The sequence below is a fragment of the Papilio xuthus genome, unplaced genomic scaffold, assembly GCF_000836235.2.
Source record: "Papilio xuthus unplaced genomic scaffold, Pxut_1.1 DF827679.1, whole genome shotgun sequence".
Lineage (NCBI taxonomy): Eukaryota > Metazoa > Arthropoda > Insecta > Lepidoptera > Papilionidae > Papilio > Papilio xuthus.
Genome location: NW_013530970.1, coordinates 5,929,429 through 5,946,914, shown reverse-complemented (window position 1 = coordinate 5,946,914; position 17,486 = coordinate 5,929,429). Strand labels below are relative to the sequence as shown.

Genomic DNA, 17,486 nt, shown 5'->3' with positions numbered 1-17,486 from the left:
AGTATAAGAATCCAGTAAGAACGTCACAAATAGTATATAAGAAAGTACATAAGAAATGCAACTACAGGTGGTCCCAACATACATAACATGCGCGTACATTACACTTAAAAAGGTTAATTATAAAAAAGATAGTAACTTTCATATAACAAATATAGGATTTAATACAAAACATACACGAACTGTTTAATGCCCGCCTGTTTGTGTACGTCAGTCCTTATTTTCACAAAAATATTGTTTTAGAAATTTACTATAAAATTAATTTAAACTTTTATGTTTGTACATAATATTTATATGTTTTGGATATTAATTTATATATAAATGAGATTATATGGAATTTTTTTTTTTTTACCCGTACAGTCATAGAAAAAAATCCGCTAAAATCAAGTAAACGTAACTTTTCCAACTTAACAGATAAAAGCGGATTTTATTACTTAACAAGTTATAAAAAACACTTTATATTCTTTATTATGAAAAAATCTAAACATCAATCTTATAAGGAAATAGGAATATATCATTTATTAAAAAAAACTGTTAAAATTCTATTTTCATAAGTGTAGATGCACAAATGCTTTAAAATCTTTATATTTTACAAATTTATAATAATTTTTTAAATGTATTGAAAAAGAAACATTATTTATTTAATTTCTAGCAATACTATTATATTAATTTGTTTTTAAAATATTTTTTCAATGATCAAATACTAAAATAGCTTGATATTATAAACATAATTGTAAAGAGAAATGTAAGTATTCAACAAACTGCAAGTCAATTATGTTCTTTAACAACTACGGTATACTATTGCTATCTTTGGCTAATTCCTATTCAAAGCCTTATTAGTTGGGAATAGAGTTGATTTTACAATGAAATAAACCAGTCGGTCATTCGAGACAAAACAATTAATTAAAGTTTAATTGAATTTATAGTATAATTCGAGACAAGAATACATTTACAAAATAAGTAACAAAAATGTGATGTAACATAATTGTTAACACAAAATGTTTCTTCTTTAAATCAAGAAGTAATCTCTTTCACACAGAAGATAAGCTGACACAAGTATACTGATGGCGACAACTTCTACTATCTTCTAGAACGAACACGATTGTTATTCTTCAACAAATCTATTTATCTCTGAAATAGAAAAAACAAATTCATAAAATATATGATGATATAAATATCTAGACAAGCCTAAAAAATAATTAAAAAAATAGATATTTCAGTTTTGCTGGTATGCAATATTTTTTAAATGCACAATGCATTTAATTGAATTAAAAAAAATCATACTTATAAGTTTCTAACCGTTTTTAAAAACAAAAATATTATCATTTTGTCTGTATTTTTATTTTGCTGTAAAAAATTCAACTTTATATGCTATATAAGAAATATTTAGGACTTATCTTATTATTTTTTATTTTAATTTATTTACATAATTTCTTTGTTTGTAAGTTTTACAACAATGTGGGGGTTTGTGGTAGAGTGTGTGGGGTGTGTGTGTATGTGGTGGGGTGGTGTACTGACTTCTTGTTGTTGATGTTGTTCTCATGGTGGTTGTTGGTGGCGGGACTGTCGCTCACGTCGCTGGAGCTGCGGATGTCGCCCTCCATCTGAAAACACAACATTCAACCATTTTATCACATTTGGAAATATTAAAATACATATATATTCATTGTAAAATACTTAATAAACATAAAAGAGAATTGATTAAAAAAACAGGCGTGAAGTAGAAGTAATTCTGCGTTTTGTCTGAGTAGTGCGCGTTCCCTTCCCACCATTTTATTATAAGAAGTGAATATGATGGGGATGGGCATAGTAAGAAGTCCCCTTCTCCGTCGATAAAAGGTAAATAACTCATTTGCAATTGCGGATATCAATGTATAGCTTCGTCATTTTAGCGAATTCAAGTTGCTGCTTGTTATAGAAACATGTTCAGAGGAGAGGTATTCGTGTTGTGGTGTACCTTGCCGGCCTGTATGGTCCTGTAGGCCATCTGCAGGATGAGGTATGTCCAGACGACGTGCAGCATCAGCAGCAGCAGCAGCAGGGAGTTGAAGATGTAGTAGGCGGGGAACATCGGCAGCAACATCGGCGCGCGGATCCATGTGCTGAAACATATACATACGTCTTTGTATCTCTATATGTCTGTATGTTTGTATGCACCTTTTTAAATATAAAAAAATATTATTCGAATTAGAAACAACCAGAGATGTTAGGTAATTAGTTATAATTTATATATTATATGAAACCCATCACCAATGTTTACTTACGCTCTGAAAAAAACAAAAAAAATTATATTGTCATTTGTAGTATTGTCAACTGTCACTAGTTGGCGATAGATGGCGCTCATATTATTTATCCAAAAATAAACTGTTTAATCAATATTATAAAGAGGAACAATGTGACAGTTTGTTTGAAAAGACTAAAAATACTGAACAGATTTAAAAAAAATTCTTACACTATCGTAGAGAGAAACAAGCTATATTTATTACTAGATTTTCTATAGGCTGCGGCATCTGCTTTACTATAGGATTCCTATTACGCTTTACCACTTGAGGGTGAACAGAAAGGATAACATCAAAGCTCTCGTAGTTGATGATCAACAAGGCATGGTAACTCACCTCCAAAGCAGGTGATAGGGGAAGATGATGATTCTGGTGCCGATCCACACGATAATGAGGCCAAGGAAAAGCGTGTCACATGTCTTCTGATAGTTAGCATACTTGGATGCCTTCACCGCCTGCAAGAAAGAAAAAGAACGCCTTATAAAAAAGTTTCATAGAAACATTTCAAAATAAGTACAGTTGAATGTCGAAATGATTAAGTTTTATAGTCTCTTTTACAATCTTAGTTGGATTTGTTTAAAATTCACGGTAAATAACTAACATAGAGCAAATCTGGAAACTAAAAGTGTCTCCTTTGTTCCAATATTAAAATTTCTCCATGTTTGTGATTAATAAACATAAAAACTGCTCAATCGATTTTATTAATTCTTTTACCATTAAAAAGATAATTTATCTGAGAGTGACGTAGACATGTTAATTTAAACGATGTAAACTAAAATGATTTTTTTATTTTATGTTTAAAATTACCTCAACGAATATATCCCCAGCATCATGCAACAACAACACCAAAGTGCCGATCCTATGCAAGTTGCAGACCCAACTGAAGCTGATGAGGGACACGGTGGCTACGTGGTGCAGGAACATCTGCCAGAAGTCCTTGCGCCTCACGTCCCAGAATTGACTGATGGTGAGGGAGAGGTAAAACGCAGCAGAGATCATGTAATACCACCACACGTCGTCTGTCACACCCTGAAGATACCAACATTTTCGATAAAAATACATCGTACCTTGAAAATTAAGTCTAAAATAACTTTAACTTGGGATATTACCTGATGTGGGTACCCAAGGTACGCGTGGTCGATATCCCAGAGCCACGACTTGTTCCACAATATGCAAAGACCGAAGACAAAGTTGCTGGAATGAAAGGTAAACTTCCACAGGTTCTCGCAGAACTTGACGAGGGTTGAGGGTTTGTCCTGTGACCGTCGCAATCGCCACCAGCGCTCCACCTGGCGCTCCGTCATATCCAATTGCTTCGCGAGACCGCATGGCTGGAGATATCAAACTTAATTTATTTAAATCTTTTCAAAGCTGGAAATGAGTAGGCCATTCATGGTCAATTGTTTTTAATAGTATTATGATATTACACTTTGGTCCTTCGAGCCGGATTTTGATCCATACAAACAATTTTGATATATCGATCTGGATTGTCATGTATATGTAATATAAATAGAATCATAGAGGTGATAAAATAGTTTTCTTTTCACATATTGCATCGTAAATCCGTTGTACGAGACAAGATGGTTCTACTTTAACGGGAAGGTAAACATTTTTATATACCATTATTTTATCGAAGACAATAAAGTTGGGGTCACAATTTATATTACTGACAATGTTTTTGTGGTTATCAAAAATGTTGTATAAGACAAGACAAGAACGGCAAAATCTACTTCGTATGATTTCTTAGACAAACATTGAAAATAATTATTGCTTGGCATCCGACAGTAAGAACGTTTACGTCTTAAAGCAATTGTAATTTTTTTTATACAGTAGGGGACAAACGAGCAGCTGGAACACTGAGGTGTTCAACGACGATCATGGACATCAGCAATACCAGAGGAACCGCAGATGGGTTGCCGACCTATAAGATGTATTTTTATTCCATTGAATTTGCAAACAAGACATACAGAAGTCGGTATGTTTATCAGTTTGTTTAGACGTACATCTCTGCCGGGAGCAGTTATCTCTTATCACACAGCGGTGATACGATAGCATACTTTGTGTTAAAATCTCACGTGTATATACTGCGCCTTATCAAGCCTCAACATTAAGAAAGATTTATAATAATTTTGCTGTACTTTTAAGCACTTTTTCATTACTTTTGTGATATTTTTTTTCAATTTCAAAGATATGTGTGAATTCCCGGGTATAACAGGCGACTACGCAGCTAGCCATCCGTCACGTTCCGTCTCCCGAAATGAAAAGTGGATTGCGGAGGTTCGTTTAGCCACGCCAAATGGAGATCCATAGTCTCTGCCTACTTCTCTGGGTTACAGGCCTTAATTGTATACGTTACTTTTCTTCAACAAATACCTAGAGCTCCCAACGTTTGGGTTACATTCAACAAGTTGGCACCGCGAGTATCGATTGGTTATTGACTGTAAAAATTGATTCAGGATAAAATAAGTCTTGGTAACGTCTGCCTATCCCTTCTAAATAAGACATAAGTCTATTGTGTAAACACATATGAACTGATACATATATTGGTTGAAGAATCACAACAAAAGTTATTTGAAAGCTAGTCTTTCTGTCGCGTCATGAAGCCCTATCCTAGACTAACAAGTCTTGTTAATTCATTTCTTAGTATGGGTTTCCACTGCCGAGACATTTATTTAAAACATAGTGTCTTCCCTCTCATATTGTTTCAAAAAAATAGAGACATATTTATCACACGCTTTACAGTAACCTTAAAAATACATTAATTCGCATTTATTACGATGTTGTGACTTATTAAAATAAACCTTTAAAATTATGAATGTCCTTCACAACACGTGATTTCTTATCTATCGCTATATCCTGAATAGTGAATAACATAAATGATAAAAATATCTGCATATCTGTGGGAAAGACAGAGAGATATTCAAATTTAACTTTATAGAGCCTTATCTTTTATCCTTGTCCCGTGTTTAAATTAGATATGCAATAGTAACACGATTGAGAAGGAAGTAAAGACTGAAATTAAAAATAACAATTCCATCTGGTAGACCAAACCTACTGCGTCTACCCTAAACAAAGTTGGACTAAAAAAGCTAAACGGATGTCGATGAAATTTGACACATATTCTTCCAGACTAGAAGAACAGATAGGCTATTTACTATATTTTTTTTATTCCGCGCGTACAGAGTTGCGGGCTAAAACTAGTATTCAATGATTAGACGGAAATACTGTCGACATAATATTTGGTTGCAAATTTTAACAGTACTTTTTAACAGGCCATAATGTAGGCAACGGTACTCGGCACCGGCAATAGTCACGTAGCCAGACGTCACAATTCGTCCATGCTGTGATAAGCGTTATCAATTTACGAGCGATCATTGTATGCAAATGTCTTTGATAAGAATTTAACGATTACTAGCTATTGATAATATAAAATTATAGCTATCGCACGCGACTTCGTCCTCGCGGTATTAAAAATTTAATTAGTAGCCTATGTGTTTTTCCAGACTATTTTCTACATCTGTGTAAAATTTCAGCGAGATCCATGCAGTCGTTCTGCAGATATCTGCCAACTAACATCCATCAATCCATACATCCAAACACATCGCATTTATAATATTAGTAAGATAACTGTGTACTAGCGCAATACCAGCCTTACTAAAATGTCGACGTTTATGTCACCTCACTAATCATTCTGACACTGGACTTTGTAACGAAAGCACGTCATTCGCGCCAAATGATTCTAACTAATAATGTCTAAAACCAAATTTCATCCAAATATGTACAGCCGATTTGGAGTTACTTTGTATCAAACATTCATACGTATGTAAGGATGTTTATCAATCAAAATATTCGCAATTATATTAGCAACATTCTTTATAAATAATTTATTATGTATCAGAAATTGCTTTTAATTAGCCAAGCATGTTTATAAAAACTGGTATCAACGCACGATAAAATAGAATGTTATATATGTTTGTAAATATATGTATGAGTTTATAAACAAGTAAGGTAAATGAAACAGTAATCATCTACAGACGTGTCGAAGTTCAAGGCGCGATAAACTGTTATTAATTGGGCTATGTACACTTATATATAATAGCAAGTATATAATAACATATATACCAATATCCATGTCTCATACAAATTAACAGATATTTGTTTTATACTAATTTAGCTAGTCTGGTCTTACTCGAGAATGTACTTTAGGTCACTTTATGGTCTTTTTAAATATTTTTAAATATATATTATTAAATTATTTACAAATTAGTACATAGGTAGCACCAAAACACAGTCACGTTAAATAGAAAGTAGTAGTTTCGTTTTTATATTTAATCGTAAAATAAATTATTATACTTCGCATACGTTGGGCAAAGTGTGTTATCCTCACCTACGTAAATCTTGCAACATCTCTATGTAAATATAAGTGATAAAAACGAGCTATATTCTTGTATATATGTTAATATGCTATTTATCTTCTAGGAAACGGCACATATATTTTAATGTACTCAGATTATTTTTAGTTGTAGAAACCGGTCAAGGTCGTCTCGTAGGTGAATTAATGTTTTTATTCTATTTCACCATCATATAATATCGTATGATTTTTTTTAGTTAATAATAATTAACTCTTTTTCACTACGGTTGATATTTTATTAATTATTAATTATATTTAAAGTTATAATTAGTGAGATCCCTTAGATGACGGGAGAATCGGGCTAGGGGACACAAACCTGTGCCGTTTACCCTACGTCAGGATAAGGTCAAATGGTGGATCTAATAATAAGCAAATATTATACAATTATGCATAAATACTAAGACATTATACGTAAGATATTCTTTGATGTAGCTATTTCCTCACAGTAACTTTTATATAAATATTTTTGCAAGCTTGTCCAAAATAGAAGAAATTGTTTTGTTTGAAAAATAGAAAGTATATATACATAGACATACTCGTATATCGCAATTGATTACGGTACGGAACTTTCGTAATACGATTTCCTTGTCGAAACTATTCGAGCGATAATACGTTAAAGATGCGTGGCTCCACGCAGATTACGAAAACAAACTAAAGTTTATTAAACTAATTGGGGTAGACCAGTGACTCTCAAAGTGGCCCAAGTTCCCACCAAGGTGCACGGAAAACTCGGCAGTGAACGATAATGGAAAATTAATCGAGTTCTCTTTAACCAAATACATTTTAAAAGGGATCCATTCAGAATTTTTAAGAAAAAGTTTGGAAACCTATAATGTAAAGACAAAACAGACGAAAATATTAAGGGCTGCAATGCACGAACTCCTAGTAACTATCAAGCTTCAAGTTATTTCCAGAAATTAGTTCTTGTTCTTGCTATAAATTGATTCATGTACAAACAATTAAAACATTTAAGTATATATATATATATGTAATTAAATAAATATTTACGACTATATTATCACTTCGTGGTCACGACTCTCACCACGATGTGCAAATAACAAACTTGATATTAAATACTACATATTTAAAAATTATTGAAAACATGTCACCTTCCTTAAAAAAAAAAGTATGACGAAAGTATTTATTTGGGCACTTCTATACAGTGGAAGCCGACTGTTAGATGATTAGCATATACTATAATAGTGTGTTAGCAAAGGGTTTGTATATAAACCAACCTGTTTTAATTTAGGCGAAGCTCTATAGGCCGCTTCTAGTTTAGGGTTATTCGGTGCTTTCCTATTCCTTGTATCCTTTATTCCTAGGTGTTTACCAAATGGGGCGTACACTGTCCTGTAACAATACGAAAAATATATACTACAGTCGAAATTAATCTTACTAATATTATAAATACAAATGTTAGGTTGGATGGATGTTTTCTGGAAGGTATCTCCAGTACGGCTGCATGGAACTCGCTGAAATTTGGCATACTAACAGAACATAGTCTGGAAGAACACATAGGCAATTTTGTCATTTTTATATCGTCACTCTTCGTACCAGAGACAACAAATTACAAGTATCACAACAGTGTTAATACGCGGTTCAAGTTTTTTTCAAATACATAACAGAAAATCTATTTTCATTTTGCATAAAGACAATTGTATTTTTTCAACACATTGGCAACATTTCTTCACGCTCCAGTTCCACGACAAAGGCGTTACATTTATCAATGTGACTCTTCACAAGAGATAAAACCTTTCACGGCCCTGACCTACTCTTGCAGATTACAATTTTGCACGACTCCTACCGTGAGTTTTCACTGAAAAATATATATTATATACAACGTCCTACTTCTTTTGTATAAAAACGAGAGAGATGGTTATAAGTTTTTGCACATGTTTCGGCATTATTAAAGTTCATTGACCTTTAAACATGTGTTAAAAATCTTCTAACAATCAGTAATTCATTCAAGAGTTATCAAGTGTAGTTAATGCTTCTGTTAGGAATCCTTTAGTTATCTTTACGATCGTGTAGTTAGTGGTTAATCTGTTTAAACAATTAACAGGTTTACTTTGTAATTTACCGAACATTATCACGCCTGTGATAGATAGGGGTAAACAGAGATTTATTAAGCGTAGTCTGTTAGTAAACTGGCTGTCGCCCGCGACTCCGGTTCCGTTCGCTCCGTGCTCTACATTTATGCCACATTCTGCGAGATTAATTCAGCCGTTCCTTAGATATCTTCAAAAATCCATCCATCTTAACATTCGCATTTATAATATTAGTACGATAATAGTGTTTACTATTTAGGAACAATAGTTCTGGTGCAAATATACAGACAAAAAATCTCTCAAGAAGCAACACAACGTAGTTATTTGAGGACAATGTAACGGTCAATAACATGAGTACATTTAAAAATAATATTAACAAAATACCGGTACAAGTGTCGTGGGTTTTCACTGTTGACATACATCTACAAAAACATTGTAGCATCTCTCTTATTCTCTTTAAGTCGGAGAATACTGTAAACTTTATCTTGTAAAAATGCAATAACAAACAATAGACACGCCAGACTATATTATTTGAAGCCATAAAGACGTGTTTGTCTATCGGTTTTGTTTGTAATACTATGTTGACGTATTGATTAGTATAGTGTACACACAGACGTACAATTTTATGTGATGTTAGATATTTGTTACAAGGTGAAACGTAGGGTTGTTCTTTCTACGGCTTCGATTATTTCACATTTAATGTATATGTCTTCTTTTAACACTTACAAAAGCGGCAATATAATAATCTTAATAATATATTAAATGCGAATGTTTGGATGGATGTTTGTTAGAAAGTGTTTCCAGAACGGCTGCATGGATCTAGTTTAAATTTGGCATAGGTGGAGAAGATAGTCTGAAAGAACACATAGTCTATTTAAGATTTTTTTTAATTCCGTTCGGATGATTTAAACGGGGTATAAAGTAAATTATGGTTTATCAACTTTTCGTCCAATTATTATATGCAAGTCACCCATCCTTTTCTCCTTTAGACAATTTGAACCTTGCCCTAATCTTGCTCTGGGTTCACCACAGCATCCAAAAAGCAATCGCAGAACATTATCTCAAATTACAGCAGTTCAGTCCGTTTCGATCGCGGTAACCTGTCTTTGTAAGTGTCCAAAAATATTAAAAAAAATGTTAGAATATCTTCAAGGTCATCATTATCATATAGCTGATAACTCAGCGTCAGTACAAGAACAATCAGCTGTGTGCCAGTTATTTACCGAGGTGTGCCAGGTCAGGGGCAAGTTAGTCTATACGTCACTTTGTTTACTTTTTGTCGATTGTCCCGGGAATTAATTTTTATTGGCCATTGACTTGCGCATTATGATAACTTTGGTTTTAGGTAAACAATTTAGATGAGATTTTGTCGAAACATTGACATTAAATATATTTTTAGAAAAGAAAACAGATATAACAATATCATGTTCTTGAAAACGATGTTCAAACTTATGTTTAGTCGTGCGTTTTTATTCTCATTTTTCCTTAATACTTTTTTCTATAATACGGTAGAGAAACGAGCAAGCGGTCACGTTAGCCGCAATTACAGATGTTGCCTGCCTTTAATTGGGGGAGATGCACAGAAAGAGAATACTCCCTTAGGCGTTCCCTTCTCCATCAAATCCCCCACCCTCACTTTTCTTTGGGTCTCAGGACGCGTGAGAACAAGTGAATGATGGGAAAAATATTATATGTATGAACATCACACAGTTATATTTTACGCGATTGTCTTACTATCATTATTGGCAATAATTCCCATTGATATATCCCGATCATATGTTAAGATAAATTATATGAACATATTTAAGTGCCTTATCACTGATATTTGTCGTATCTATTTAAACGTATTACCACTAAAAACGTAATAAGATAGTCACAGTTACGATTTACTTAGTCAAAATTTTATTAAAACAAAACAATGTTTTACGTTTTATTTTTCATTTTCCTTTCCATTTTGTTTATTTATATTTTATAAATATTATACTATTTTTAGAGTTTAATGAGAAATATAACAAACTAGCTGTCGCCCGCGACTTCGTCCGACCGACCCGACCGAAATTAAAATAATATATAAGCAACCTATTTTCTACATCTATGCTCAATTTAATTGAGATAGTTTCAGCTATCAATCTATGCATCCATCCAAACATTCGCATTTATGATATAAGTAAAATTTAATTATGTTTAATATAATACATAGACACTATATAAAATAATTTACATACTGTAACACTCAGTACATAGTTTAAGTGATATTGAATAGAATAATTGAATGCGTATGAGATGTGAGATGTGAGATGTCAAGTTGTATTGCAGACAATTGGATTACATACACAATTGCTTGTCTACAAGTCGGGACATTGCCCACATACATTCATTAATGTATTCAATCATACAATTATATCATTCAACAAACATATGTGGGAACAGTTTCCTCATTCACTTTAAATAGTTTAAAGTTTTATAAATAGATGGCTTATTGTAATACATGATGGTTAGTGGTGAAAGTAATTTGTCTATCAAATTAAAACAAAAATTGTACCAAGACAATTTTACAGAATGTCTGAATACAGATGAGCTTAGATAGCAAAAAGTCAAAGGGATCGCGTTTTTTCTCCCTTTCAGCTTCTCTGTAACCCAAACTCCTGGCTTACGCAGGTCTTCCGTTAGGATCATATAATGTCTCGCTTATAGAGGTTTCTCACTTATCCAGCTATGACTGTAATTATATTTTTAATTACATTATTCACTCTCTTGGAGATAAATTTCGAGTTTATCAAGGTTTTCATGATTTCGGGAAAGTGTTTAGAAATATATCAAAGTTAAAAAGCTGGATATTAAATAACTTTTTCATATTAAAGAATGTATTATTATTACAAAAGCATAATATTTCTCAGGATTCAATTATGTATCATGATGTTTGATATTTTCAATAATGTATCATCATCATCATCAGCTCACTATATGTCCCCACCGAGGGGCCCAGAACCTACCCTAAGTTAAGGGTAATTAGGCCATAGTCAACCATGCTGGCCAAGTGCGGGTTGGTTGACTTCACACATATCTTTGAATTTCTTCTCAGATATGTGCAGGTTTTCCTTCACCGTAAGAACGTCGGATAAATGTGATGTAAATCGGAAATCGAAAAAATAATGTATGCTTATAGTTAATGTGAGAAATATCCACATGATCTAAATAAACATTGTTCTTTGTAACGGCCGGCAGCGTGATATGTATAAAAAGAGTTGCTTAATTGAATTTAACCATATTAAAGATATTAAAATAAATTTAATTTACTTACCGTAATATTTGCATGTTTATCTTATCTTTGCAAAGGTTATTTTTATATTTATGCCTCTTATAAGATTTATATGAGAATCTACTACATATTTTCTGAAGATAAATAAAACCAATAAAAAATGAGAACGTTATTCAGAGGACATTTATCTTTTGCACGAATATTAATTAATATGCGTACATTAAACTATTCACAATATGCCGGCGAAAAACTGGATTACAATTATCTTTTAATATCAAGAATTGTTTATCCTTGTAGGGGGAAAATAAATGTTTTAAATATTTTCTTCGTAACAGATAAGAATGAATCATCTGTTATTTTAAAAATGTAAGGAATCATGACATGATCACTTAAGCATTAGTTAGTACACGCCCCTTAATTTTATTTTAGACCTTAGATATTAGGTTATCCACTTACCTCTGTAATATGAAGCGCAGGGCTATGAACACAAACGCTAACGGTATCGGGAAGAAAACGTGACGATAGTCGGTGTATCGTACCGCCTTATGTGGCCCAGGGGCAATATCTTCCCACGTCGTATTTGGCGGTAACCAAACATTCGGGGTCCAAAAACTATCTAACAAAGGTCGCAACATTTTGAATTATTGCCTCGGCAAGTTATTCACGTCCGCACCGTTTCCAGTTTTACATATAACAAATTGAATAATTATTTTTAATTTCGAAGTTGATCGAGTTTTAGTTCGGCGGTTGACAGACGTCAATCAGCAACGGAAGGGGATCGCGTGAGTGAGCGAGACAAAATACTGGACAGATAAATAAGTTTTGTCGTTGAATAAATGAACACAGATAAATAACTTTTTAAGTTAAACAAATAGAAAACTCAATTTAATTCAACTAGAAAAAACGCCTTTCTTTAAATATTTATTCTGTAGTTTTACTGTAGTCCGAAAAAAGGGTTTGGCAAGTATATTAGTTATCTATTCTAGCCTTATATTTTAGGTACATCTGGATTTTCTTAAAAATTAAACAAACAAATTTATCGACATAATTGTTTTATTTTCATAATTTCTTTAATTAGGCGTACAAAAAATAATGATATTGTGCACAGCAAAGCTCATTCACACCACAATGGAACTGACAACGCATTTACTATTAATATTTATTTTCAAAATTACCCTTTCTCAAGTAGCAACCTCAAATTTTTAAATAACTGACATTTGCATTAATTATTGCCGTTATTATTTTTTTGTAAAAAGTATGTAATCGATTTATAGCAAATATTAAGCGAATTTAATTTCCTACTATTATATTTTTATAATTTTTTTCTAACATTAACCTATGGATAGCTAATTTCTGTGCAACGACTCCACAACCATACGAATATTAACATTACAATAAAATTAAGCAAAACAAATGCCAAGTAATTACCAACGCCCAGACTTCATCCTACTCTATGTGAATTTAATATTTAATGACATCAACAAGGTCTATTCTATGGTATTTATTTTTAAAACAAAATCACATTCTATCCGCCTTTGATAAACCTCAATATTTGCCAAAAAAAAATAGTTTGTTCATATATTATCACTCATTCCAAAACAAATCAATCTTTTTAATGTTACATTGTTAATTATTATGTTTTTCTTAAGTATTAACACCAACTTATCGAAAAGGCACAAAATATCCTATTAGAGAAAAATTTAAAATTTTCTCTATTTATTTAAATTTATATAATATAACCAAAAAAGTGACAAAAATCTTATTACCATTACAAAAAAAATCTTAGCGTGTAACATGGAAATAGATCAAAATTACACTATTGGGAAGTACACATTAAATATTACTTTTTAAACAAAGCTAATTTTCGTTAATGTAGCAATAAGTAAATATTAGCAACTTAGTAGGACTTAAAAAATAGTAGGATTTAATAGTTCCAAACGAGTAACCCAAAAACTTAGGCGTTCTTAGACCTGTTGACATTTAAGAAGTGACGTTAGCTGCATAGAGCACTTAATGTCAGAGACAGTTGCAGCATAATGAAAAGAAAAAAAATCGGTTAATGGCAGAATGAAAAAAATTATAATGTAAAACAAATAAATATTAAAAATACATAAAATCTGTTTCTGTAAACAGGCGTTTTACAAAAAAAACATTATCAAAACATTTGAAATGCTATTAGTGTCTCATACAAAAACAAAAATGTTATAAATCTATTTCCGAATATTATTCTTTGGTATTTCAAATGAATTAAAAGTTGATAGCACAGTCTGCAGTCACGTCAAATCTTAATATTAACAATTTAATAAAAAAAATCATCCCTAATAAATCTAGTATCATAAATTAAAAAAAAAACTCTTTAAATCTACCCTATACTTATAGTCTAGAAAAAGCGTCTTTGGGTGTATTTTTGCGTTTTAAAAATTAAGGTTATCATCTACAGTGCAATTTACAAATGTACATGATATGGTTTTTTGGTTTTACAATATTTTTTTAACAGCAATTTTTAAATTTCTGCACAGTTAAAGAAAGAATACATTTTTAAATTTTAATACAAAAACCGCGAGAATGACATATAAATATTTTGACAGATGATAGCATTCTCTTAAACGCGATAGGCACTGGCGCCACCTACTTTCAGTGTTTTCCACATTTTTTTTAACTGCACTTTACAATCGTATTTTTAATCTGTGCACCACAACCATAAACAACTAAATACTTAACCTATAACAAATTGTTACTTTAAGATGCACAAAGTGCTTTATGTACTAATTTAATATTTCAAACAATTGTCCTATCTATTTCTATCAATAATCTATATTGATAAAGATATTTTTAGAATATCATCTAAGTTAGATTGGAAATTAGAATCATAATATAAAATATTTTTTTACTTATACAAAATTGATATTTGCTGAAATTTTTTAAATGTTATAAAAGCAAAGCTTTATTGCAAAAAACTTTTTAATTAGATGTGATGATATAAGTTTATTTTAAATGTTACCAGCATAAAAAAAAACTTATTATTTCTTATATTAAACATATGTTATATTATGTTGATAAAGGACGATTGTTTCATAACTTATTACACAAAAGTATGTCTTTATTTTCAAAGAAAATAATTACATTCTGATTATGTACTTCCAAGTAATATTATAGTTTGGAATAAATGCAATAAACAAATATATTTCAATAACACCAATTCTAAATTATGAATAAAATATTAAACAAATTAAGAATCACTTAATACTTATAATTAAAAAAAATAATAAAAAATCAACAATCATAAAAAAATAATTACCATAACAAATTGCAAATAAAATAAATAGGAAATTTTATAAAAAAAACTTTGGTTCAAATATTTTGTTCTTACTTAACAAAGTAAGGCCATCTTATATGGTCCCAGACAGCGTTTTGGAACTCTTGATATTATTGCTTTTGGTTTATTAAATGCCATTTTTTTCACTAAAAGATAAAGGAACTTCTTTTTGCTTAATTTATAAAAGCATTTTTAATGTAATCACAAACAAACATGGTTATAATTTAAAATATTTGGTTATGTCAACACTAAAATTAAAAATTGATCGTTAATAGTTCCTTTGATTTGACAGCTGTCATTGAAACGTAAATAAAGTTCAATTTAAATATAGGTTAAATGCTTTTTTACAATAATACTGAATCATAGTTAAATAATAAAATTTGGTTAAATGTAAATTATTACGAACATATATTATAGTTTTAAGTAAATGGTTACAGTCTGAAAAATCTTTCACAAACAAAATTTCACTCAATTTAAAAGTTAAATGACAAATGACATTAAAAAGGGCGGGAAAATGTATATTTTTAATGTCAATTTTATCGCCTTCAATTTTTCTCTGTCACTTGTATTTTTTTATTTTAAATCGCAAATACATAAATGTATTTACAAATACAAATAAACAATTTATTAATGTATCTTTGGATAGGCCGTAATCTTAGGAATACGAAAACATTAAACTAAAACAACCAAAACACTGACCTCTATACATGGACAGGCTATAGACATAGTATTTTGTGCCTATTTGATGTCCGCCATTTTGGCGCTGATGGTTACAGTCGGTAACGGTGGTGTAAATTCAAACTAATAATACAGATAGAATTAACTGTCAGACACTTCAACAAGCGCGTTTAAGTCGGAACGTAAAATATATAATTTTCAAGTAATAGCCTATCCATTTAAAGAGATCATAGAACCAAAATGATCACATCATGTCAAGAATAGGTAACTAATGTTTATAAAGGTTGGTTAAAATGGCACAAGATATGTTTAATATTAGCATTATGCACCATTTTAAAACGATTCAATCAAAAATAAAATTATATAGTTATAAATATAATAATAAATTAAACATAATTATGAAAATCTCTTTGTCATAATACTGTTTGGTGTTTCATTACACCATTGTTTGTGACAAAAAATATTTATCAATCATTTTGATCATAGATTTTTCTGATGAATTTTCATTACTTTGGTAATATTCAGTCAAAATAACGTAAGTATCGCATACAAAATGTATATTAAAAAGTATTTATGTTTTAAAATATTGCAAAAAAAGGTGAAAATTCCGTCATGAACGGACAACATAGATTCGAAGCATTAAAAAAAATATACTTAGTATACTAACATAATAGTAAATTGTACATAAATTAATATAAATATTATATTTATGTGCAAATTACGTGTGTTGTTGATCTGTTGCTTATGTCAGGAATCTGCTTTTTCTAATTCTCTTCCAACGTCTACTTATCCCTGAAAAATATATATATAAACAGTTAGTATGCCATTAAAAAAACCGAAAAAAATTACGATACGCTTCAATATAAAAAAACTTTCAAACTATTTTTTCTTATGTCCAGTTTTAATAATTTTGTTCAAATTTTAAATCAATTAAAAAAACATCATTTAATGTATTTTTGTAACCAGTTTTGATTCAACTCACTTGTGATTGTTGACGTGGGCGTGGGCGTTGGAGTTAGAGTGGGCGTGGGCGTTGGAGTTGGTGTGGGCGTGGGCGTGGGCGCGGCTGGGCGTGCTGTGGTTGGACTGGTGCGAGCTGTCACTCAGCTCGGAGCTCGAGCTGCGAATGTCGCCGTCCAGCTGACGACAAACACATCGTTATATCTTAACTTGACGAAGTGACCACTATCCATAGACTATCTCTCCCATCCTTTCGCAACTGCAGATGAGTTGCCTACCTCTTATCGACGGAGGAGGGGACGCATAGAAAAAGATTTTTAGTTTCCACAAGTCCAGAGTATATGGTATACCTTCCCCGCGGTGATGGCCTTATATGCGACCTGCAGAATGAGCCAGGTCCAGACGAGATGCAGGCCCAGCATCAGACACAGCAGAGTGTTGAAGATGTAGTACGCCGGGAACATAGGCTGCAGCATCGGCGCGCGGATTGATGTACTGCAATATACATATATACACTTTATATAGATTCTACCCCCCC

At 31.6% G+C, this 17,486-nt stretch overlaps 2 protein-coding genes across 4 annotated transcripts in view; both read right to left on the bottom strand.

Annotated features, from left to right (window-relative positions):
• Positions 1 to 655: 655 nt before the first annotated feature.
• LOC106117619 (ceramide synthase 6-like) lies at positions 656 to 12,779 on the bottom strand. The gene is made up of 8 exons (XM_013311997.1): positions 12,451 to 12,779; positions 7,923 to 8,037; positions 3,386 to 3,607; positions 3,084 to 3,305; positions 2,613 to 2,731; positions 1,955 to 2,099; positions 1,516 to 1,601; positions 656 to 1,128 (listed from the first exon to the last, which is right to left on the bottom strand). The coding sequence occupies exons 1-8, from the start codon at positions 12,627 to 12,629 to the stop codon at positions 1,119 to 1,121; spliced, it is 1,098 nt and encodes a 365-aa protein (XP_013167451.1). The 5' UTR covers positions 12,630 to 12,779; the 3' UTR covers positions 656 to 1,118.
• Positions 12,780 to 16,626: 3,847 nt separating this feature from the next.
• The window catches only part of LOC106118032 (ceramide synthase 6), a 16,621-nt gene continuing 15,761 nt past the window's right edge, over positions 16,627 to 17,486 (bottom strand). For all 3 annotated transcript variants that reach the window (XM_013312589.1, XM_013312590.1, XM_013312591.1), the window contains 3 exons: positions 17,299 to 17,443; positions 16,971 to 17,128; positions 16,627 to 16,780 (listed from right to left, as the gene is read on the bottom strand). In XM_013312589.1, coding sequence (XP_013168043.1) covers positions 16,771 to 16,780; positions 16,971 to 17,128; positions 17,299 to 17,443 — 313 coding nt within the window. In that variant the 3' untranslated portion in view covers positions 16,627 to 16,770. The remainder of the gene's footprint in view (positions 16,781 to 16,970; positions 17,129 to 17,298; positions 17,444 to 17,486) is intronic.

Excerpts from the sequence above, each read along its gene's own strand:
- LOC106117619 (XM_013311997.1), bottom strand. The coding sequence starts at position 12,629 with ATGTTGCGACCTTTGTTAGATAGTTTTTGGACCCCGAATGTTTGGTTA. Across the intron at positions 8,038-12,450 it reads CTGCGCTTCATATTACAGAG|GACAGTGTACGCCCCATTTG; the intron begins GTAAGTGGATAA and ends GTATTGTTACAG. Across the intron at positions 2,732-3,083 it reads CTGGGGATATATTCGTTGAG|GCGGTGAAGGCATCCAAGTA; the intron begins GTAATTTTAAAC and ends TCTTTCTTGCAG.